Here is a 25,146-nt window from a genome sequence, read left to right as displayed (position 1 = left end):
TGTGTGCTGATTCTAAAATTAGGATGTCTCTTTGCAATGGTTGAGTTGTCAACTTAGTGGCAAAGTGGTTAAAGCATCAGACTACAGTTCAAAAGGTTGTGAGATTGAGTCCAGCAAAGAACGTTTTTTAAAACTCTTCTTGATCTTAATGTCTTTCTGTTGGTACTACATAGGCTGGACAACATTGCATAATTCCTGCCAGAATTCAAATTCACTTGGCTCTAACAACATTTCATTAATGTTTGTACTCTCAGCTCGGAATGTCTCTTTGGCATTGCTTAGGGTTAGGGTCCAGTGGTTAAAGCAAAGGGTTTGATTCCAGCAAAAAAAAAAATTCAATTTGTACTTCTGTTGACCTCTGAGTCTTAATGTTGTGCTTACAACAATGTAGGCTGTACTTCACTGCATAAATTCTTCTTCATTTTAAAACTTTTTAGCTGAAACAATATTTTCTCAGCAACTTTATATATTCTTAACTTGGAATATCTGTCATCAGTCAGACTTGTTCGATTGTGTGGCGCAGTTGAACTCAAAATCTTTGGAATTGTAGTCCAGATCACTAAAGGATGAGTTTAAAAATTTTACTTCGTTTGACCTTTCAGTTTCTTACTATAATGCAAGATATACTTGACTGTGTAATACAGCTTCAATTCAAATGACTTTGATGTACCAAAAACATTTCTTTGCAACAATTTTGTACTCTTAATTTTGAATGCTAATACGAAGCTGACTGTGGTGACCACTGTTCTTAGGTGTGCTGATACACAACGAAAAAGCATCAATTATGCCCATCTAATTCATGAAACTTTAATAAATAAATGAGTAAATTGCACATTAAATTATCCTTCACAAATCTTTCCTCCGGATTCACAAACACTTTGTTCCCCCCAGATTTGTTAGTAAAACGTGTGTAAGTGAATTCCAAACATTTGTAAATAGGGGACATGCGCACGTTCATTCACAATTATCATGATTCACGCCCATGAAAATGTCATAGAAAGGAAGGCATCAGACATGCTTGGAAATCAGAGCAGGGATATGCAGAACAGTAATCACAAATGTTTTATTTGCAAGTGTGGTCACAGAAAAAGTAAGGAACTTACTGTCATTGCATGTTTTGGCTGCCAGAGGTTCTTTTGTGAACCAAACAGTCCAAGAGGCCAATGACAAGAAGCTTAAGTGGAAGAAAATGTCAGTTCATTCATGCCAGAAGGAAGATGTCCACCACCAATAACATTAGCCTATCGGGTTTAGTCAAGCACGTCGCAAGCATAATTGATGAAACTTGTCGGGCAAATCATGATGGTAACAGCAACATACTTAAAACTAGAAGAATCTTCAGATAAACTAATAGAATGCCTGAAGACTATCTTTGAAAAAAAAATGCTGTAAGCTAATAAAGATTTGCAAGCTATGACAGTGTGCTGGCTTTTTCATTGTATTGTATTTACTCATAGGTTAACAGCACTTGCATTGACCATACATTAGCAATGAATGTGATTTATCGATGCCTATACTGAGTTATGAAACCTAAATTATGGAGTTCATATCAAATTAATAAACTGTCCAACCAGTCACAATTTATTTTTAGAGAAAATCTAACAAAAACTACATCTTTCCACAATAATTTCACCCCATGCCAAGCAATTCTGCTGGAAACATATATACAATTTAAGCAGCAGTGTTGTGAATAAACTTTGAAGAATTACAGTAAATGCAAGCATCAAAGAATCTTTAAGTATATAGTTTAAAAAGAAAACGTCAAACTGCTTTTTTTTATATATTATTTTTTAAAATTAATTAAAAATTCATTACATTCTTAGTTAATTGATTGCATTACTTATTTAATTTAACTTCTGTCAAAATTATGTCATGGTAGTTTGTCTGTAAAAACACAAAGCCTTCTTACGCATGATTTACATGGAGTCAGGAGCAGCTTTAAATTGTTCATACAAACTAACATTTTGAAAAGCTGAAAACTTATTTTTTTTTTTAAATCAGAACAACTTCAAGAACAATTTACATAAAAATATAATTCTACTTGAGTTTTATGAATGAGGTCAAATGTATAAGAAATACAATTTATTTTTTAATAGTTATTATATATTTCCAAGTTAGAATCAATAGTACTTTGTTTAGGATTTATATTTTTTTCTCTTATTTTACAGTCAAATAAGTCTCTTAATAACTGGGCACGGATAAGGACATTGGGGGGTGAGAGACAACCAAAGTAGTGGGCGTATGGGGATCTTCTATTGTTTATATACGTAAATATATACAAATCTAAATAAATAACTAAATAATGCTGGTTTTCAATGTGTTTTCATGAGTCAAGAGTGTCACAAGCAGGGCACAACAGGACCTTTTGTCCCATGCCCGGGCTTGAGGAGGGCCCAAAGTAGAGTGGGGGTCCACAGAAAGGCTATTCCAAATTGTAGAGTGTATCTAAATGCACTCAGTGTGGGAGATGCAAATAAAAAAACGGAGACAGCACGCAACCACAAATGCCATTCGGGTAGCGCACGACGATGGGATAACTGTCTGCACACAAACCTTTAATCATTTATTGATGTCCACACAGAAGTAAACCATACAGGACACAAATATTACAGGTGTAAAACAGAATAGTCTACTTTGACAACCCATGTTGTTTCGACAACGTTGACAATAAAAAATTGTCACAAAAATGTTCATTGTAGAATATTCGTTTGATCTCATTTAACTTAACATGAGATCACATTAAACTCTAATAATGGCACGCAAGAGGAGCACACTTGTACTCGCACCTGATTGAGGAGAGTCCAGATGCACTCCAAAACAGCTTAAGGTGATGTAGATCGAAAAGTATGAGGAAATTATAAAAAATTACAAAATGAGAAAATTGCAAAGCACTCTCGTTGTAAAGTCCCTTGTGCGTGCTGGCTGCATCTAGATTATTATGTGATGGGGTGTGAAGTAGTGAATCATAACACATACATCAGCCACAACATTAAAACCACCTGCCTAATTTTGTGTAGGCAAAACAGCACCAACCCGCAATCTACGGATAGTATTCTGAGCTGCTACTCTTCTCACAACAATTATACAAAGCTGTTATCTTGAGTTGCCATAGTCTTTGTCAGTTCAAACCAGTCTGGCCATTCTCTGTTGACGTCTCTCATTAACAAGGCTTTTCCGTCCACAGAACTGCCACTCACTTGATGTTTTTTGTTTTTTGCAATGCTGTGGTATGATTGTTGGCCCATTATACACTGCAATAAAATATGCTTTTGATTTGTTGATGTTTGGCTTGTTTTCCAATATAAATATATAAATCTCCTTTAAAACAACGTACATTTACTTTACTGCAGAAGAAAATTTTATCAGAGAAAGTTTAATATTAAATATGTAAATATATTTTAATAAAAAAAAATACTTCAAGCAAGAAACATTTACTCATAAAACAATAATATGAATTTAAGTACATTTTGACTTTACTGCACTGGCAGAAGTATGATCAAGTGAAAAAAATACACTTATATTCAAAAAGTCTTGATATATTATATATTGCTTCTCAAGTAAAAGTATCTTGTTTTAAGGATTTTTAGACCATTTTACATGAAAAACAAGACAAAACACTTGGTAATTTTTTTGCAGTGAATTTTTTTTACTGAATTAAATTTAATTAAAATAAAATGTTTCCTTTAGTTAGTCATTGAGGTATTTTTTAAAAGATGAATTTGTCGCATGCTGAATGACTCCAGCCAGGTCTCCTAAGCAACCAAATCGGCCCGGTTGCTAGAGATGGTAGAGTCAACCTCGTGGTCGCTATAATGTGGTTCGCTCTCTGTGGGGTGCGTGGCGAGTTGTGCGTGGATGCCACAGAAAATAGCATGAAGCCTCCACATGCGCTATGTCTTCGCAGATACACGCTCAACAAGCCATGTGATAAGATGTGCGGATTGACTGTTTCATACGCAGAAGCAACTGAGATTTGTCCTCTGCCACCCGGATTGAGGCGAGTCACTACGCCACCACGAGCCATTTGAAATGTCCATTGGGAATTGGGCATTTCAAATTGGGGAGGAAAAAAATGTTAAAAAAATAATAATTTACTGACTGACAATAATAATTATATTTTTGAATTGTACCTAAGAGTGTTGCCTAGAGGGTTCCTTTATAATTAAGGGGGAGGGGGGAAATTCACACACATCCAACGACAAGTGCTGGATCAAGGCAATAAGCATTGAAATAAAACTGAAGTGGATCGGCACACTGTTTAATAATTCCCTTTTATTCATTTAAAAACCACAGCAACGTTTCGATAAGAATGATCTTCGTCAGGCACACATCAATAGACAACACGTCAATTAAGTACTTTTGTTACAACCAAACACATCATTATGTTCATTTGACAATAATTAAGAGCATTAGTTGAAAGATCATTTATTTTATATGCAAGCAAAATGACATAGTAACAGAAATGTACCTATGTAAATTGATATTGTGTGAATGAGATTTTTCATATTAGTGCGGAGGGGTCTGCCGAATTGTAGAAAGAGAGCCACAATGATGGAGGAATGCTTATGAGAAGAGAACTTTATTCTCTCCTTTTTTTTCTTTTATTTCCAGAAAAGCAAAAAGGGACAGTCAACAATGACACAATAATGATTACACTGTGTTATTGTCTTAATGTATCATATTTGATTATGAATATTGTAATATAACAGTTTATATGACTATAAACGAATTAATCAGTACTCAACTGTTTTTTTTCTTCAGAAGAATATGATGCTTTTCTCATGTGTATGCTTTGACTAGGGGGATATTATAATTATTTACAATATAATTTGTACTGTTTAGAGCTTTGTAGTGTTCTCAGTGATGATCTGACACACTGAGGATGATGATAAAGCATCAGCTGAACAACAGACTGTGTCCCTAACTTCAATTTAAGGTGTTTGTTTGTGCACTCTTTTATATGAATCATTTGTATTGTTGAATTCCTCACTTGTAAATCGCTATAAAGTTGGAAGCAATGGATGTAAATGTAACAAACAAGTTGCGCACACACAAGCCTCACACAACAGAACAGCAGTGCCGGGTCGTTTTTTAAGCTTCAGATTGTAGTGGTCACGTGACGCCATGCGAGAGGCAGATGTGTGAGCAACGAGCTCTGCGCATTTTGCTAGTTTTTAATCATTTTTGTGTTCTAATCTGGTGAGATTTGATACACCCAGTTACATATTTGCTCTGAGGTAAACATGTCAAAGAAGTCAAAATCCTCAGACTCTGGAGACATTAAAAGACACTTACATACTCAAGATAAGGCCTCTGACAGCCCTGCGAGCCAGGGACACGATTTGGATGGCACGTCGGGAGAAGAAATCCAGCGTCAACTGTCCAACAGGTGATGCTGAAGAAGACTGTTGCTGTTGCTGTAATACATCGATCGATTACGGCGATGGAAACAAAATCCGCCCGCATCCAAAACGGATTTGGAATCCATTTTGGAAAAATTGGAAGATCTCGAAAATAGGAATAGAAGAAACAATATACAAGTTGTTGTAATTCCTCAGCATGAAGAGGGCAGATATATGGTGAAATTCCTGGATGAGCTCTTCTCGAATCTGCTCAACATAACAGGCCATAAACTAGAAATGGAGTGAGCTCACAGAATCCCGACTCGCGGATCGGCTGAGGGAGACAGGCTCCGATCAATTCTGGCCAAATTTCTGAAGTCATCTGATAAAGAGCTCGTGTTGCGCCAGGCAAAGAGCAAAGGAAAGCTTTCATGGAAGAATCACAATATTTTCTTGTTCCCGGACATTGCGAATTCATCAAGAGAGAAAAGCGATCGGTTCAAGGAATGCAAGAACTCTTACATCAATGAAAGATCACTTTTGCACTGATGTTTCGGCCAGACTGAGAATAGAAACAAAGGATGGTCGTTGGGTATTTACGTGTCCCTAGCAAGCACTGTCTTTTATAAAAAACAATGGGTGAGTACGCCATTTGGGGTTTTTCATGTAGCTCCAGAGTGGATTAACTTGCTGTACTTTGGCAGCCTAAGGAAGCTGGGTGCCATTTTTGGTTTCTTTTTTTGCTGGCTCCGTCTAGTGGCTGGAGTTTGTTTTGTGGACTGACTGCTTCAAGAAACTTTTGCATGGACGGAAGATCACTTTCACACTGAAGTTCCTGGCTCAGTTTTCATTCTGCCCCAGACTTTGTATTTTAGGTTATGGGGTGGGGGTTAAATTAGGGAATACACATATTTAAAACTGGTCCTTACCAGTGTGATGATCGGCAAGAAAGTGATCCTTGGGGGATGGAAGTCGGCTGGTGCACCCTCGAATTGGGAACACTGGCGGCCTTTGAATAGATGTTGCATAGAAGGCTGGGAAGCTTGGTTGCCTTAAAGAATTGGGGCACTTATTTGGCCTTCTTGGAGGGTTGCCAGGGAGGAAGAGTGGAGAGGGACAGTTTAAATGGTGTGTACGTAATTAATAGATGTGTGGAACTTTTTTCTTTTTTGTTGGGCAATATTTTGTATTTGATGTCAGAGTATTTTTTTTTGGACAGTCTTGTAGGTGTGTATGTTATTATTTGGTGTCTGACCAGTGGGAGGTGTGTTGGGTGGGGGGGGGGGAGGTATATTTTGCTGAAAGTTGCTTCTGGGTTTTCATGTGCTGTTTGTGTTGATTTGAGTGTGGAATCATACAAATTGTTAATGACAACAAAAAAAAGCTTCAGATAGTATGTATTTACACTTAATGGAGCTAATTACAGAGATAATTTTTATATTTTTACCAAAAAATATCACATTTGTTGTGATAAATCGTTTTATTTCAGAAAGAAGAGTAGTTTGCTGCGACTCCATTGACACATTCACTATGCTGACTATGATACCGGAAACACGTTATCACCCTGAGATTGTACTGGAAATAAGTGCCATGCATAGTCCAATCAGAAGTACTCATTTTGAAATATCAGTAACAGTATAAATGTTGTTACATTTACTTTTTCAAAATCAGCAAATATTTCACTGAAAAAAGATGTGGATCACAATACGCAGGCGGCCATTTTAGAAATGTTATTACATGATCTTCTACTTCCTGAAGAGCACAAACTTTCATCAGGAGGAAGTAAACAGCTAAAGGTCCTGATATACTTCCATAGAAGAAGTTATTAGTTCTTCTTTCAGGGGTAAATAGAAGTTCTAAACAGCCGAGAAATGGTATACTGTTTTCGAACATTCAGATACCAGCCACACCGCTGTGGGAGGCATTTAGAAGTATATTTAAATATGAGGAAGCTTAGTGATGATTTAAAGTAATATATATGCAGTAGAAAATGAGTAATTTGTCTTGTTTACATTATAAATTCATGACGCTAATGCACTAACGTGGCCATAATATGCAACAATTACACTGTTATTGTAATTTATGACGACAGAGTATGATGAACGCATAAATGTGTTAATGTACAAAAAAAGGACAAAAGAATGATGATAGAGTCATATCTTACGTTGGGCAGATGTGTGAATGGCTTTCAGATGGCACATAAGTGAAGCAGCATATAAAACAAGAGTGAATATGTACTTGAAAGTATGAGTATATTTGATTCCTTTTGTAGACTATTAAAAAACAAAAATCACATGGCATTGTCTTGGAAAATGTCTCCAAACGAACAATCGTACAAATGGAGGTAAATTTGCACCAGCTTGCTATAAACTCTACACCCCAGTGTGCTCACATTGAATGATTTTGACTGACTAAACAACAAACAAAATCAGATGTTGGATGACATGGACCAATAGCAGAAAGGTGTTTAAAAGCCAGTAAGAATTTTTCTCAAACATTTGCCCAGGCGGCAGTTACAAACCACCAAAACAACTTCAAAAACACCTCCTTCTTGGCCAGATTTTGTTCTAAATTACATCATACCCATTTGTTCTTCGATTTCGTAGGTTTTAAGAAATTGCATGAAACTTATTTTTCTTTTTTAACCAAGTATTCATCATGCTGATGTAGAGACTTTAGAAAATCATGCATCAGATACGCACAGCTTTATAGGACATTTGCATTTATCTTGGCATTTGAAGATATTACACACACCTACTCTACTGCCAAAACTATTTAGTGCACACAAGCCACACACACACTTATTTCTATTTGGTTTGTAATGTTGCAGAATATATTTCATGATTTTGTTTTATTTTAGACTAATAACATTTTTAAATAATCCAAGTATCAGATTATTTTAAGTACTGTAAATACTTCAAGGATTTGAAGGATCTAAGGATTTACTGTATATCTTTTGTACAAATGCAGTTTCACAACTCGCAAATAGGTGGCTCTCTTTACAGTTACAATTCTACTATATAAGCCTGTGTTCAGTGTGAAAACATGTAAGTAAGCCTACGCCAATTTTCATGTTCATTATAATTATTATTACAATTATTATTGCATGTATGCAATCACTAAAACTAGAGTACTGGAAATTAGCACATTGTAATTCAGCCGTAGCAGCGTTGTGCCACAGGAAATGAGATTTTCTTTTCATTTATGTTTTCATATATACTGTGAAGCTCTGTTGTGTAGCATTTTATTTGACTTAATAAAAAGATTTAAAAAAAGGAGGGCTATTTTTTGGTTGATTTTTTATTTTGACTAAATGTAGTTTAATGATAACATTTAATTAAAACATAAAACAGAAAATATAAAATGCAGAATTTGCCAATGCAAGAATTTATGCAGTTCCTTTAATCAAGTCCTTTTCTGTTTGATTTCATAAGAAATCTCAGGCTATTTATTTGTTGCCAAAGATTGATTTGGTATCGATACCGAGGTACCAGGGCTGGTATTGTAATGAAGCCAAAATATTTATATTGGAGCAACACTATACAGTAGATGCTTTCAGTAGAGCTAAACTGGAATATTCCTTTGAGAGAACCACCTTTTTTCCATAATATAAAAAATAAATGATCCCATATGTCCAAGCAGTGTTGAAATCAGACATTCACATTAAAGAAATGTGTATATTAAACAGACCTTTATAAGAGCAGGGATGACTGCCCGCACAGTCTTGTTGATGACCTGGAAACTGTATGTATCATCCAGTCGCATAATGTTGGCACCCATGAAAGTAAAGATGGGCATGATGTTGTGAAGAACCTTCTCCTGAAATCAGAAGAGAAATTGTTAACACGGTTTGTCCATATTGAAAAGGTGGTGTTACCTCTATTGATCTAACGATCGCAGTGATCTGTATGAACTGTCATTTTACTAAAGGCAATTTACAGCAAGATTCTCAGGCAATCCATCACCTGAAATCTGTCACCATACAAATGCAAACATATTGTAAAGTGTTAACAATTAATGTAATATTCCAAAAGAGGCAATGAGGTTGTAAAACAAAATTAAATTAAGTGCATTTTAGATGCATTTTTATCACATTCAATAATTAAATCATTTTTACAGACATTGCTGTAGGCATAAAGTGTTACTTTTATAGTGGTTGTCCTCTTCTACAAATGGATTATTTAAATCTCAAATAGCATATGTAGTGCAAATAAATGGAGTGTGCCCCTTATTTTCCTAAAAAGAATCTAAGAATCTCTTTTCTTCTGGTATGGTTTGAGACATTATGGCACTTTTCCACTGCACGTTAGTTCGACTCTGCTCACTTTACTTTCTGAGCTTGCTTTTCCACTTCAGTTTAGTGCCGCCTCAACATGGGTGGGATTATAAACTGATTGTTATAGTTGCCGTGGCATCATCTCAAATGCATCAAATATTACTGACCATAAACAATAACACAACCACTAGCTGTTAGCTACTAGCTCATTGTGCTGCATAAAGCAGTTGTTGCATGGGGATTTTACACAAGTGTAACAGTTAAAAATTGGCCTGGCTGTTTTAGAAGCAAGCTTTCCAGTAGCTGGTCAACTAAATAAAGTGAAGCTTCCAAGCAGAATATAGAGTTAACTTAACAAAACGTAACATCCTCCATCGTGGGCTCCAATAACGCCATGGCCATCACGGGCACCCTCCCTCCCATTGCTCGCCGGTCTATTGCCATAGATGGCATCCATTTGGCCAAACCACTTTCTTCTGTTTGAACCACTCCGCCTGTTTTGGTCCTTGATGGTTCTGTAGTCAGTTAAACAAAAAATGTTTTAACTTTTCCCTACACTGTTGGTAGGTCCGGTGCTAGCCATGTGCGGCCAACAGAGACTTCCTGAAATACTTTTTTGTTTCGAGTCGTTTTGCTCGTCGCTAACGAGAGGAATGTCTGCAACTCATTTACGGACCACGGCGTGGTTTTGCACACAGCCATTTCTTTTTTAATTTAACAGTCGTGTGAACAAATGATACTGCTATCGCTGTTGCTAACTTTAAACCTAGCAGTTTAAAACACAAACTATTTTCATCTGTTAACTTGTTACACATGAAGCATGGGCATTTTATACCACAGAGTGTGGTGTGAATTTCAGAATTTATTTGGCTAAAAATCCACTGTGTGCTATCACAGACATGTAAATAATATGGCATACTATTTATTCACACAGGTGCCATCATCTTCCACTGCACAATTGGTCATTTTCATTTTATAGTAATTATTTTTTATATATAATACAAATAGCTCCAAAAGTTGAAGACATATAGAAGAAACCACTCTAATCTTGACAAGTCTGATTTGTAAACTTTTTCACAGCAAAGTTTTGTATGTCTATCAAGTCTGCAGAGGTGAAAAATAAGAGCACTTCACTTTTAACTGCTATTTCCAATAAACACAGTCTGGTTCACTTGATTAGGACAGATAATGATTTGTAAAAACTGTCATAGGTGTTTGTGGCAGGGCGGAGGGCGGGGCCGGGTCGTGATCATACACACCCTGTCCCTTATCAGGCTAATTAAGCCTCGGAGAGGGATAAAGGCCGATGGCAGACGGTGGTGCGACGAGAGAGAGATCGTTTACGGACATGTCCGTCGTGTGTGTTTGTGTCTTAAGTTTCTCATTAAAATATTATTTATATCATCAAGCCGGTTCTCGCCTCCTCCTTTCCATTGAATACGTTACAGCGTTCAATTGCAACTTACTGCCCTACCCCCATTGCCTTGTGTAATAAAACGTAATGGACTTACAACCCACATCTCAGAACAGCAGGCTGGGATGCTATTCTTCTCACCACAATTGTACAGAACGGTTATCTGAGTTATCATAGACTGTCAGTTCGAACCAGTCTGCTCTCTCTCCCTGTATGTATGTATGATATATCTACAACAGCACATGGCTGATTTATAGAAAAGTGTGTTTGTTTAGTCGGTGATAAACATCCCATTCATTTAGTAATATACACTCCATTTCATATTTTTATTGTTGATCTCTGTGATCCATCAGTATAATTCTATATATCTATATATCAAATTTAATCAGCCAAATCTCAAAAACTTAAGAGAAATATTTGTCACATTTCACCCAAAAATCTAAATAAATAAATTATACTCAAGTAATTTTTCATTTAAATGAAGCCTAGTTTTAGGAATAAACATTTTAGGACTAAAAATGTGTTTACTGATTCATTCAGATAACAACTTCTGTAAATCAAACTTAGGTGTCAGCAAATCAACATCTTTCATGTGTTTTGAGTCATTAAAACATTGATAAAGCACAGAGGCCGAAACAAGTCTAATTATACTTTATTCAAACCAGCGTGTCTACTAAGAGACTATCGGTTTAAATATCATAAGTTTTCCCTGCAAGTTTTGTGAACTGCTGTGCATGACCATCAAAGAATATACAAAATACAACATAGCCTGAAAGTAATTACAGATTTTAATTACATCCTGATGTCATTGTAATGTCATTAGTCACTTTTACTCTTAATTAATCCAGCTCCGATCTCTCCTTGTTAAACGGGTTTACTGAACTAAACGAGCGACATGCCTTCTCTGTCAATCGGTCATAATAAGACGCTTGTTTAGGAAATGGGGCGTATTAGTTCAGTGGCTCAAACTAATGATATGCTCCGTCACAGCCCACACTCCAATGCTATTGGCTCACACGACAGTAAGTCTTTACATATGGGAAAAGCATGTGTGTGTATAATATATATATATATTACACACATACACACACAATACATTTTTAAAAAGCCCATGTCCCAATTGTAACCATTCAATCTGACAATGATGATAATCTTGGATATTTGAGAATCTACATAATTTAAATAAACTATCACTCTGAACTGAATCAGAAATGGCTCAGGAGACAGCTTAAAATATAAAAATGTATTTGCAGATATGTCAAATTTTATTTAACATAGTACCAATCAACTAAATATTGAATGCTATAGGCATACTGGAAAAATCAGTCCATGACTGGAAAAAAAGCCATTATGTTTCTGTTTGTGTAAATTGTACCGCCATCGAATACATGTAACCTCCTTCAACTATAACCACAAATTCTATCAGTCTGGACAGTGAAGGAAAAACTCTGAACTTTTTAAGGCTGGAAATTAATGTATGCAAAATTCAAGTGCAATAGAAATTACACAGTTTTAACTTTGTGTAAATAAAATAATTAATCCATGTTCCTTAGTTCGCTCACTTTTAGTTCCAACTCTGACTCAACATTTTTCAATTCATTGCATTTGTCCTTGTATCTCCTCATAGTATTAGATTTTGTAATCATTTGAGCCATGAGTGTGTTAGATTTGTTTTTGGCCTGCTCAGCTAGTTGATCGACATCATTCTGAAGGCTGGTGCACATCTCCATCAACACATCCCTTTTCTTTTTCAGTTCTTCCAGCTCATCTTCCAAAGCTTTTCACCTTAAGTCCACGCATGGCACCCTCTCTCTTGCTCCTCTCTTCATCAAGGTAGATCCTGTATATGGTCCTGGCTGAGTTCACAATTGTCCTGCATTGTTAAATCGCAGAAATCTGTTTATTTTGAAGTATGGGCAAGTCCACATTTTAAAATGTAGCTGGTTTTGTCCTTTACACATGTGAAAGATTTGGCTATTTGCGAATCAGGAAACATTCCCTGGAACAACTCAAACAACTTAATTTGATGTGCATGAGTGGTGCTGCACTTCTGTCTGCAGCGTCGCATTCGAACCAAACGCTGGTCAATGTTCGAGCGATTTTCCTTCGGTAGTGGCTCTGCAGGAAGCGGTGGTCACTACAGCAGCAGTTGTGGTGGTAGTAGTAGTTGCTGAAGATGTTACTTTGTCGGTCATGGTGAAGTAACTTGATAGTTCATTGCTGTCTGCCTTACAGCCGATTTGTGGCCATCGGACTGCATATGAGATTTAACAGCTCCATGTTGACAACCAAACATGTAAGCAACCATGTCCTAAATTCTTTGTCTTCTAGCCACTTTTGCACTTACCCATTTCTTTGCAACTTTACTAAATTTACATTCTCTGTTCTAACACCTCCAGGTCCCTGCCCACCGCAGTCCAAACATCCGTCAATTTTGCACCAGCCAGAGGCAATTACCAAACTGGATCCGCGTGTTTATCACACCAATGTACATATTTTGTGACAGCAAATTTATTAATTGTGAAGGCTATATTCAAAATAAATTGGTAATATTATTTTTTCAAAACTATCTAAATTTTAATGCCTGTGGGAAAAACATTTAATGCTTTTTAATGCTGTTAAAAGGCCTTAATTTTCGCAAAACCCATTTAATGACTTTGAATGCTTTTTAATGCCCCGCGGAAACCCTGATAAAATAATAATATATCATATATGGATATCGATCGCATATAGCGAAAAACATGTATGGTCTTTAACTATCGGCAAAATAAGATTTAACTTGGTTCAATATGGCTGTCTGATTGTCGGACATGTAACAGAAGGGCTGGGTATTGCCAGCCACCTCACGATATGGTACGTATTATGATACACATCACAATTCGATATATTACAATATCATGGTTCGTATTTAATTTCAATTAATTTGGGTATAGTTCAGTTATAATCTGTTCTGCTTGCAAACAGTATCAAAGAAATTATCTTTCAGCCACTGCTGTTATTCATTATACAGGGGACATTCTAACTTATTCAATTACAAACATATAAATTTTACTAATTTTATTTTACCATTAGTTTTTCATCATTTTGGTGAATTTTTTTTGCATTTTTTATTTTATTTTTTTAAACGTAATCCATGTATGAAATCAATAAATAAGGTGTATTGAAATTAGCATATATATATATATATATATATATATATATATATATATATATATATATATATATATATATATATATATATATACACACACACACATTCATACATACACACAGTATATTGTTACATGTTTGTTGTTTACATGCCTAATTTGTACTATTGTACTATATGTAGAACAAGTGCTAAAATGGTACTCTTTAAAACCAGTGGCAGGGACTTTGACAGTAGTATTTGTTTGGACGAATGGCTTCTTTACAGCATCCATGCTATGTGTGATGAAATGTTTCTTTTGTTATTTGTTAAAACTGACTTTATAGAATAGAAAGGATATTAAAAGAAAAATTATTAAACAAATGTTTTGCTTTGATCTAGTCTTTGGAATCACATTACACAGAAAGAGTAAAAACTGATACTCTCAAAGCATTACATAATTTTTTTTTTTCGCATTTCCTTTCACAAAAAGCCAGGCTCCCGTTCATTCTTTTTATTCTTTATGGTGGTCTTGTTCATAAAATCATCATTACTTTATTCGCCTCATATCTGTCGCTGCGGTTGCACTTTGGAAAAGTGCAAATCTAATGACAGCAGCTGCGGATCAAATGGGTCATAATAGAGATGTGATAATGCCGGTGATCTGTGAAAAATCATAAATTATGGTCAAATCCTGAGTTTGTCGTGATCCATTGATACTTTTGGGAATTTAAAGAAGCCCAAACTGCCAATAATCATATGGAAATGGGGTGTTTTACCCCCACAAACAGCACTTTTAGAAAAAGAAAAAAAATATATATTTTTTTTTTCCTGCGATGAAAAGGAGGAAATTACGCTAGAGGGAATAGTTTTTTTTGTAAACAGTAACTTAACCTGTAGCCTATAGTTTTTTGCCATTTGTTGATCAATATCACTTGCTGTGGCTTTTGGTGTGACTTCAGTTCATCGGTGTTGGTTCACAGAATGAAACAACTGCCCTCTTATCGTGTCTCTCACACACCGCCTAATGTCACGTCACACTGCATAAAAATCACAGAATCGGTTTCCCTTTGATGCACATTCTCAAAGGCCACATCTGTAACATGCCTCCAAAATATTTGGATTCAGATTAGAACTCTGACTTAACTGTGAATTAAAATAAAACACATTGAGTGTTTGTGACAGTACTCACAGGGAAGATCTCCGCCAGGGCCCCGAGCAGCAGCAGGGCATGATGGTGAGTTTGGGGCATGTCTGATGTTCTGACGCATTGCACCACCAGCTCCACGTTAAATTTGTCCTCCTCCAACACATCTACACAAAGATCAAAATAAAATGCGATAGATCAGTTTCCTGACAGATCACCAAAATAAACACAAATCAGAGTAATATGCAAATCCAGAATGTTCATGTTGGTTTCGGTTACCTTTGCTAATAGGTCCTCCATCAGGAGAAAGTTTCTGGCAGATGTTGAGGCAGCAGCCAAGGAGTAGTTGTTTTGTGTACTCTAGATTTTCCTGCTCAGCTGCAGCAGGCTCTAGACATCTATAGCACACATATTAGACACAAATTATCTTTATATAAAAAAAATTAATAAATGCAAAAATGTATAGATTAGTATTTCTTGAAGGAAAAGCAGTGCTTGCAAGGCAGCAAAGGAATGCAAGTTTTAGACAAAATAATACAATATATTAATACAGTTATAAAGTAATAATAATTTTTTTCACAAAGAAAATAATGTTATTGCATATGCAAGCAATTACTTGCATTGTAGAGGTCTGTGTGTATCTTGTTTGTCTAGCATGCTAAATGTATAGAAATGTTTCTTTTTAATATCAAGCAATTTTAAGCACTTTTCAACAAGCATGTTGATTTTACAGATAATTTAAATTAATTTCTAAAAGCTAAATTCAAGCACTTTAAGGACCTTATGCAAATACTGCTCATTATTTTTAGGTGTTTTTATCCAGTTCTGTGCAAATCAGTGAAATAGCAGGTTCAACCCTATCTTTCATGTTATTTGCGATCACAAATAAACTCTCCAGTAGCTTATATGTGCATTCGTTTTGGACTTAATTTAGGGGATTGTAGTTTCAGTCAGTGAGGGAGTGTAGTTGACTACTCACACCAACACGACAGAAAACAAAAGACTGTCACAATTTGTGTAGTGCATGCTTGGCTTTAAATGTGTCAAACCTGAGCGCTTCACTCTGACAAAGGTTTGGCAAACAAGTATTTATACATGTCAAAGTACACCTGGGGATAGATGTTTGCTTCACAAACCTGGAGAGTAGATTAAATAGAGCAGGCACAAGACACTGAGCTCTCTTTAGCTTCTTCTTGTGTTGAAGCAGTTCTAAAATTAGCGTAACCCTCGGCCAAGAGACACTGCTATCCTCTGGCCCTGCCACGCATGTTTCTTTTGTTTTTCTGTGGAAATAAATGCATTTTAAATGTTCAAATGTGCCTATACAGGCATTTAATGTCTGTTATATAGGCAAATCCAATCACCTCTGCTGTAGTTTACTCCTGCGTGCTTGTTGAACTGTAGCTGCAACTCTATGTTTATCTGCAGGCGTCAACTCATTGGCCACTAACTCTGCATCCACAGCAATCTACAAACAGAAAAACATTCAAGAACAAACATACAAAGAAGTCACATTAATTATATTGTGATTACCCTCCTGTAGAGTAGGAGAAATAAAAGGATATGTCTGATTCAATAAAATAATTATAAGTTAATAATTCTCTCACCGCTTTAAAAACACTGTTGATAGATTGGGCACAGACAGGGTTTTTGTTCCCCACCAGTAAATCAAACAGAACAGCAAGAATCCTCTGCTGAACTTTCTTATCTCCAAGAGCAGAGAAGAAGGGCTTGGTGATCTACAACAAAATATATTTACAACAAAACTTGGGAATTAATTGTTAAGTCATGAAACTCATGAATATTAATAAGGTTATGGAACCAATTTCAAATAATCTTTTGCTGTTTTTATAAATAGTGATTCTTGATGACCAATTGAAGCACTCCAATAAATATTTCACATCATTGATTAGTTAAATGTATCCCTTTATCAGCCACTGCTGGTCCTGGGATTTTGTTAGCCAGTGAATGAGCTTCCTCTCAATTTCAACAGTTTTTATTTTCAGCAAACTTAAAATGTGTAAATATTTGTATGAACAAAAAAAGATTCGACAACTAAGACAAACTGAACAAGTTTCACATGCATGTGACTAAAAGAAATGGAATAATGCGTCTCTGAACAAAGGTAACAAAATCAAATGTCAGTATATGTTTTGGACACCAGCTGCATTAAGTACTGCAGTGCATCTCCTCCTCACTGCACCAGATTTGCCAGTTCTTGCTGTGAGATGTTAGCCCACTCTTCCAACAAGGCACTTGCAAGTTCCTGGACATTTCTGGTGGGAATGGCCCAAGCTCTCACCCTCTGATCCAACAGGTCCCAGATGTGCTCAATGGAATTGAGATCTGGGCTCTGCCTTACAACAGGCCTACAAGCCCTCAGTCCAGCCTCTCCCAAACTATTGTGGACAGTCTGAACACTGATGGAGGGATTGTGTGTTCCTGGTGTAACTCGGGCAGTTGTTGTTGCCCTGCACCTGTCCCGCAGGTGTGATATTCGGATGTACAGATCCTGTGCAGGTGTTGTTACATGTGGTCTGCCACTGTGAGGATGATCAGCTGTCCTTCCTGTCTCCCTGTAGCACTGTCTCCCTGTAGGCATCTCACAGTACAGACATAGCAATTTTTTGCCCTGGCCACATCTGCAGTCCTCATGCCTCCATGCAGCATGTTCACGCACGTTCACGCAGATGAGCAGGGACCCTGGGCATCTTTCTTTTGGTGTTTTTCAGAGTCAGTAGAAAGGTCTCTTAAGTCTCCTACATTTTTATATCTGTGACCTTTATTTGCCTGCTGTCTGTAAGCTGTTAGTGTCTTAATGACCGTTCCACAGGTGCATGCTTATTGTTTATGGTTCATAAATTTTTTAAATAATATAAAAGAAAACACTGGCTCGCGGTCTTTATTTAAATACTTTGTTATATTATCCTTGCAATAAAAAACAGCAGTGTGGTTCTGCAATTCGTTTGTCTACAGTAAAATACTGCATGTAAAGAGTCTTTTTATGGAATATGTTCCTACAAGCTTAGTGCAAATGTATTGCAGAACGTTGCTGCTATTTTTAATGCCATGAGTATATAACAGGTATATAGTGATATACCTATTAAATAATAGGACAAGACAAAACACCATAAGCTGACTTTTAAAAACAGACAAGGTTTATGTTTGCAGAATTAAGGGTTCATAAACTACGATTATTTATATGTATATAATCTTCAGGGGGAAGTGTACCAGCTGCACGTCCAAATGGCAGTGTTTCCAGTTGATTAGCGCCACCAACTCATTGGATTGAGCAGCTGCAGCAACTCTGAACAATGAGATAAAGAGCTTTTTGTAATTTTTTTGTCCGTTTTCTGAAAGTCTAAAAAAAAAATCTAATAAATAAAAAAAAATCTGACCACTCTCAGTAAAAAAAAAAACCTTTGGATTGTCGGTGAACAATTTGTATGATTAGGTGCGAATAGCACCAAAATCTTGTTCGGAAAGAACATTCGCAAAGAAAACGGACTTGGTGTGAATAGGCCTTAAGAGTACTTCTAGTACAAATCAGCTCACATGAGATAAAGACTTAAGTCGTATCAATAGTCAAGAAAAAAATCTGTTACTATTACAGTACTTCTTGTAAACTTTGTTCACATACCTGCTCGAGGGCAATAATCTGGAAACTAGGCATAGTAGGGTATGGCTTGGCTGAGGTGTGCAGTGCTCTGATGAAGACCTCCAGGCATAGGGGGTCTTTGACCAGTAAAGGTGCAGACTTGTCAGTGAACTTGCTCATCAGCAGCTGCAGGAGGAGAGCATCATCAGGCAGGAAGGTGCCGGTGTCTGGAGCACACTGCTCAAGAAGACGCTCCACAGCAGGGAGAAGAAAAGCCAAAATGGGCTGGACAAAGAGCAAACAGTAATAAGTAATGCATGTAAAAAATGCATATGAAACTTTTAACGGTAACTTAAATATTTAAAGTCAGACCTACCATACGTTTATATACTTCGGTTAAAGCCATCAGTCTGCATTAGTTCAATAATTGTTTTTAGAAATCGTGTTTAATAGTGGAATTTCTGGCGAAGAACTACATTGTACATGTTCCTGAACAGAAATGCTCCACCAATCAGAAAATCAAATCGAATGTGATCTGCAGTAAATGCCCACATTCATGACGCACTCAAACTACTCGTTTATTTGCATATATCTGAAAATTTAGCAATATGGTCTTTTTTTCTCTATACTTAATACCTCGAAATTAGGGATGAAGACAATTGACAGATTAACTGGCACTAACAATTCGTTCGACTACTATAACTGTTACAAATTTGTATTGTGTTTTTCAAGAAACAACTAAGGAGAGGTCATTTTAAGGGTTTATGACATAGGGCATTTTTTAACTCGTAAACCACTGTAGCATATAGTGCCACATTGTCCATGGTGTAAAGCCAGCCAAAAGCCCACTGTCATTAGTTACTGTTGCCAATGCAGTCAAGCTTTCTGTACATCCAAAAACAAAGATAGTTGTTTTTAGAAATCGTGTTTAATAGTGGAATTTCTGGCGAAGAACTACAGTGTACATGTTCCTGAACAGAAATGCTCTGAACAGAAATGTATGAGGCGATCATACTCCGTAAATTACCACATTAACTATTTAATAATACATTTTTCAACAGTACATTTATATCTAGCTGTCAAAAAGGTTTTTCAATGTACACTACAAGGCTAAATCCAAATAAAATGTGATGGAGGGGTTTGCTTCAGAATCAAATTCTTATATGTTAATTCAACTAGAGAGAAGCCTCAAATTTTTTGTTTGTTTTATTATTGATAAAGATTTGTCATTGCAATGGACAGGACAAGTCTACCATTAAGCTACTTTGCAAAATATTTATTTATTTGGCATGTTAGGCCAGCAGAGAAGGCTTTGCTTGTCCTGAAAATTCACCACTGGTGTTGTTATCATTTAAAATTATTTTTAAACATTACTTGAAATAATTTTTTTTCTGGTTAATTGAATCAAGGCCATTTTTTGCTTTTCAAAATATTTCTCAAATGGTCACGCAGACCAGGTAAAATGGTCTTGCTGGCCTTATACGGCCCTGTGGCTTGACGTTCCCCACCTGTCTTAAAGAGTGACTAAATTAGCGCGCAGCCCGGACAAACCCTTCATGCAACCATGCTCATCACGAGCCACTCTGAGCCAGCAGTGGAGGGTCGCGAGAGTAAACGCATCTGCTTTGCGTTGGTCGCGCTGTGTGGCTGAGCAGATTACAGCCTACAGTTTATTATTAGGTGTTTTGCTTTCAGAACAGTAGCTTAATTGCCTGGTGTAAATAAATAGTTACCGCTGAGATTATCAAGGTGGCACACACGGCCCCTAACGTTCCACACACACAAGACGGTGACTATCAAATCAACATAATTTAAGGAGTACTCAGTCTTTTTTTTCCTCATTTCAAATTTTTACACAATGAAACTGTAATTTTGAAATATATGTATACAATCGATCACCGAAAAAGTTGTTTTATTTTGCATGGACAGAGTCTGTCTGTTTTTCTTTCTGTCACTATTTTTCTTTATTTTTGGAGGTTTGGCACAGGGATTAACAAGGAAAATTAAAAATGTAACTTCATGTAAAAAATGTTGCAGACCCAAGCTGGTTGGCTGGTTTTAGCCTGTTGGTTAGCTGGTTTCAGACAGTGTTTAGCTGGTCAGGCTGGCCATGACCACCCTGACCAGCTAAGACCAGCCTGACCAACTAAGACCACCCTGACAAGCCTCAGCCTGACCGGATATGACCAGGCTTGGCAACAAGCTAAAACCAGCCAACCAGCTTATCCTGGTTTTAGCTGGTCTTTTCAGCAGGTGCAGCATTTAATGATTATTTAAATGGCTTTGCAATGTAAAACATCATGAATATTTTCATACAATAATACGGTAGCCTACAATACAGATTTTTATAGGCATAAAACTCAACACTCAATTTTATACAATATGTAACTGGGGTCCTGGCTTCGACTCTCTACCCACAAAGGGGTCCTTTGCCTGAAAATGGTTGAAGACAGGTCTCCTGAATTTATGGTTTTATGCTCGCAGCACCCAATAATTCACCACGTTTTTGGTTTACAAATCCATGTATATCCTTGTTGTGAATTAATCTGTATTTTAAGGAATAATTCACCCAAAAATAACAATTCTCTAATAATTTACCCTCATTCTGTCTCAAACTCATATGACTGACTTTTGGAGATATGACGTGTTTATATCTATAAAAGTCAATTCAACTTATAAATAATATAAAATATATTCAATTCAGCTTTTACTATAAATCTTGACATCTGCAGTCTCCTTGGCACAATCATGAGAAAAGCTCAATAATACTAATTATTATTAAATAATACCAAGCTATGGACATTAAGTCTGATTTGTTTTTATAAAATAGTTTGTTTCCAGTGTTGGTTATTCATGATTTTGTTGGTTGGTTATTCATGATTTTTAGACATTAAATGAGAAATTAGAATAATTTTGATTCGAAGTAACGGCCAGCATCATCCAATCACTGCCTACTTCCAACCATGTTAAAATAAAATGATACATTATAAATTCTGAATCTTTGTACTGATTATCGTTGTCCCATGTCTGCCAAACATGCCGAGTGGTCCAAACATCATCTGCAGCCTGAAACTGAACTTTTGATAGGAAGTTTGGATTGCATGCAATTAACTGCATAAAGAGCTATAAGATACTCTCTTGCTACCTATTTAGTGAGTGACTTAACCCGCAGTGTGACGTCTGTCTACACTGGTCTCAGGATGAAAATTAGTTGCCTTTTGAACTGTTCTAATTCCATATAAACCCTCTCAAAGCAACATTATTCAGCTTTTGGATGACCTCATTGGTTCTTAAAGTGATTATACAAAATAAACATAGAATTTCCATAGAAGAATGGAAAAAATGCACTGAGATACACAGTGTACATTGTGTTCCCGATAAATTGCTCAAATGAAGAAAAAAAAAATGGCATATCGGATGAAACTAGAGAGAAGTATATTTGTTGCCATTTCTCCAAAAGACAAACTTGGTTGTTTGTCTGTGCCACGTTGTTTTGTCACGACTACGTGCATCAAAAGTTGAACTTGCGTGGATGCCGCGGAGAATAGCGTGAAGCCTCCACACATGCTATGTCTCCGCGGTAATGCGCTCAATAAGCCACGTGATAAGATGCGCAGATTCACGTCTTAGACAAGGAAACAACTGAGATCCATCCTCTGCCACCCGGATTGAGGCGAGGCACTACACCACCAAGAGGACTTCGGAATTGGGCATTCCAAATTGTGGAGAAGGGCAGAATTCTTTTCTTTTTTTTTAACCCTTAACGGACCGCAGTTTAAATTAATTTCTATTATGCAGTGCATTTAGCTAAGCCAAAATACAAATGTTCATGCATGTGTACGCAGGGAGCAAAAGGTTAATATACTCAGGAGTTGTATTTTGCTTAGTTTTGTTCATGGTTTGAGAATGTCAAGCAACCTGTCCGTGTTGGAATCTGTCTAATTAGGCTAATGACGTGAACTTTCAGAAACTTGGATGTCAAAAGCAAAAGACATGGGAAACTTTTTATTCTCCCTTTTTAAAATTGATAAGACTATTTGTATAGCTAGCCTAACTACGCACAATTAGTTTGTAACAGTTAGCAGCATTTAATTATTTGCATTAAGCATTGTTTTTTCCCCATATTGTTCATAGACTACCAGTTGAGAACCACTGCTTTTGTATATATAAACTATGCATAGCTGTTTCTGAGGCAAAAAGAAACCATAAAATATATGAATGTCTGCCTCTACAATTTTTTTTCACATAAATCAAACTGCCAAATACACCACTCGAGGAGCAGCAAATAATAATGCTTGATACATAAATGCTTTTCTGCAGTACCTCTCCATGCACATCCTGAAGTGCCCTCAGCAATGTTTTGGAGGTGTATGCAGGGCAGCAGGGTAACTGCACACACTGGAGGAGTTGCTCGATAGACAACAGCTTATTCTTCTTCTCTTTCCCTGATATTGCCTCTTCGTAAAGCTTGGACAGCGCCTACGGCAACAACAGAAGTGTAATTTCATTATAGACTTTTATGCATCTATTTGGTGCTTCCACAAACTTATGAAACACAAGATGAAAAATCCTGTTTACAGCCATCGTGATGTTTGACTGACCTGACTGAGATATGAGTGGTCAGCGATGATCTCATCACTTGATCTGAGGAGGTTCTCCACCAGCGGATGGTATGGTGAAGAAACAACCCCTGAAAGAGTTTGGAGCACAGCGATGGCAGCTTTCCGAACCTCACATATGCCTGAACACAGACACACCAGCAACGATGGCACCACTGCAAGAAGATACACATGTAGTGAGCTACACATGAAAAACAGCTAAATTAATAAAAAAATAATCTTTCTATTTTTCAACTTTGTGATTATAATCATTGTATCTCAATAAGTATTTCTTCTGAAGTGGATTAAAACTTAGATTTACTTCCCAAATCAGAGGAACCATCATTTTAACCTATCAGTCAGTTTAACAAATCAGATTCAAAATGTTTTATACAAGGGTTATTTCATATCAAAATCAAAAAGTGGCAAAAAACAAATAAACAAATACAACCTATCCTTTTTGTGTCTTGATTTTTAAAGCACTATATTGTTAAATCCCAGAGATATGGGGTTCTCAATGTGGCTCCATTCATAAACTGTTAGCGCATTGAATTCAACACAAGATCAGCTGCAGAGGACACTTTTGATTCTAAATTATTACATTTGCCAAATTTGTTAGCTTTCCTTTAAACCTTCTATTCTTATTTTGTGCAATTTTGTTGATTGCAAGGGGATTTTTGGTAAGCAACTCACTTAGGAAGATCACGGCTATCTGTCAAGTAAATCAGTGGAAGTAAACATATTATTAAATGCCATGACAAAATATGATGCAATTTGTGTGCGTGTCCTCAGAATGACATTATACATAAGTGTACCAAATTTGGTGATCTCATTCCGTTCAAGAGTTATAACCATTTTAGTAAAGGTGGCCAAGCCCACTATGCACATTTTGGCATACTGTTTGACAATGAATCAATTTCAAAATTCCTTTGATAACTTTTCATATCGGGACACTGCTGAATCTATCGGCACTCGTTTGGTTCCGATCGGGCAAATGGCCTATGTGGCAGCGGGGGCGTGGTCAAGCGCCCGTCCGGGAGAGAAAAGCGGTAAGGGCGCTCACACCTGAGCTAAATGATGACTAACACCTGTGTCTGATTGCAGTAACATGAGGAGAGCGGCATAAAAAGGGCAGGAGCGACGGAGCACGGGAGAAAAAGAGAAGCAAGACTGTCTCTGCATACCCCTTTAAAGAAAAGATTAAAAAAAGACTTACCCTTTAAGTTGACGCTGGTTTCCTTGTATTATTTTACAGCCTAGGACAAGTTTGTTTTGAATTTTTTTTCAAACAATCCAAAATAGCGGGAAAACAAAGAGGTGGAGCAAAATTCTGACAGAAATTGTCACTTTTCTGCATTACGCAAGGAAACAGAGGGAAAAATAATTGTTTCTAGCCTTTACCACCCAAAATATTTTTTATTTTATTCGCAATACCTCCACGTAGTGCGTGACGGATGTAGTTTTGGGGGGTTGGAACCACTCTAGGCATCAGAAACTAAGTCATAGTGATTCCAATCATGTCAGACACTTTTAGGGCAAAAGAAACCAAACAAACAAATGCAACAGGATTCCTGCACCTTTGGTAGTTGGACCCCTAATAATAAGAAAAATAATAAGAAAATAAATTTGTGAAGGTAGCTTAAC

General features: G+C 36.6%; 1 protein-coding gene across 1 annotated transcript in view; it reads right to left on the bottom strand.

Moving 5' to 3' along the window:
* Positions 1-25,146, bottom strand: part of heatr1 (HEAT repeat containing 1) — a 151,485-nt gene that overhangs the window by 88,762 nt on the left and 37,577 nt on the right. Inside the window, exons 21-29 of the mRNA XM_052103324.1 lie at positions 23,506-23,678; positions 23,228-23,383; positions 18,947-19,189; positions 16,914-17,045; positions 16,671-16,774; positions 16,443-16,589; positions 15,586-15,704; positions 15,352-15,473; positions 9,033-9,161 (exon numbers count right to left, since the gene is read on the bottom strand). Of these exons, the coding sequence (XP_051959284.1) occupies positions 9,033-9,161; positions 15,352-15,473; positions 15,586-15,704; positions 16,443-16,589; positions 16,671-16,774; positions 16,914-17,045; positions 18,947-19,189; positions 23,228-23,383; positions 23,506-23,678 (1,325 nt within the window). The remainder of the gene's footprint in view (positions 1-9,032; positions 9,162-15,351; positions 15,474-15,585; positions 15,705-16,442; positions 16,590-16,670; positions 16,775-16,913; positions 17,046-18,946; positions 19,190-23,227; positions 23,384-23,505; positions 23,679-25,146) is intronic.

Source organism: Xyrauchen texanus, chromosome 33, assembly GCF_025860055.1.
Source record: "Xyrauchen texanus isolate HMW12.3.18 chromosome 33, RBS_HiC_50CHRs, whole genome shotgun sequence".
NCBI classification, from domain to species: Eukaryota; Metazoa; Chordata; class Actinopteri; order Cypriniformes; family Catostomidae; genus Xyrauchen; species Xyrauchen texanus.
The sequence above is the reverse complement of the archived record's forward strand: the minus strand, read 5'-3'. Positions and strand labels throughout refer to the sequence as shown.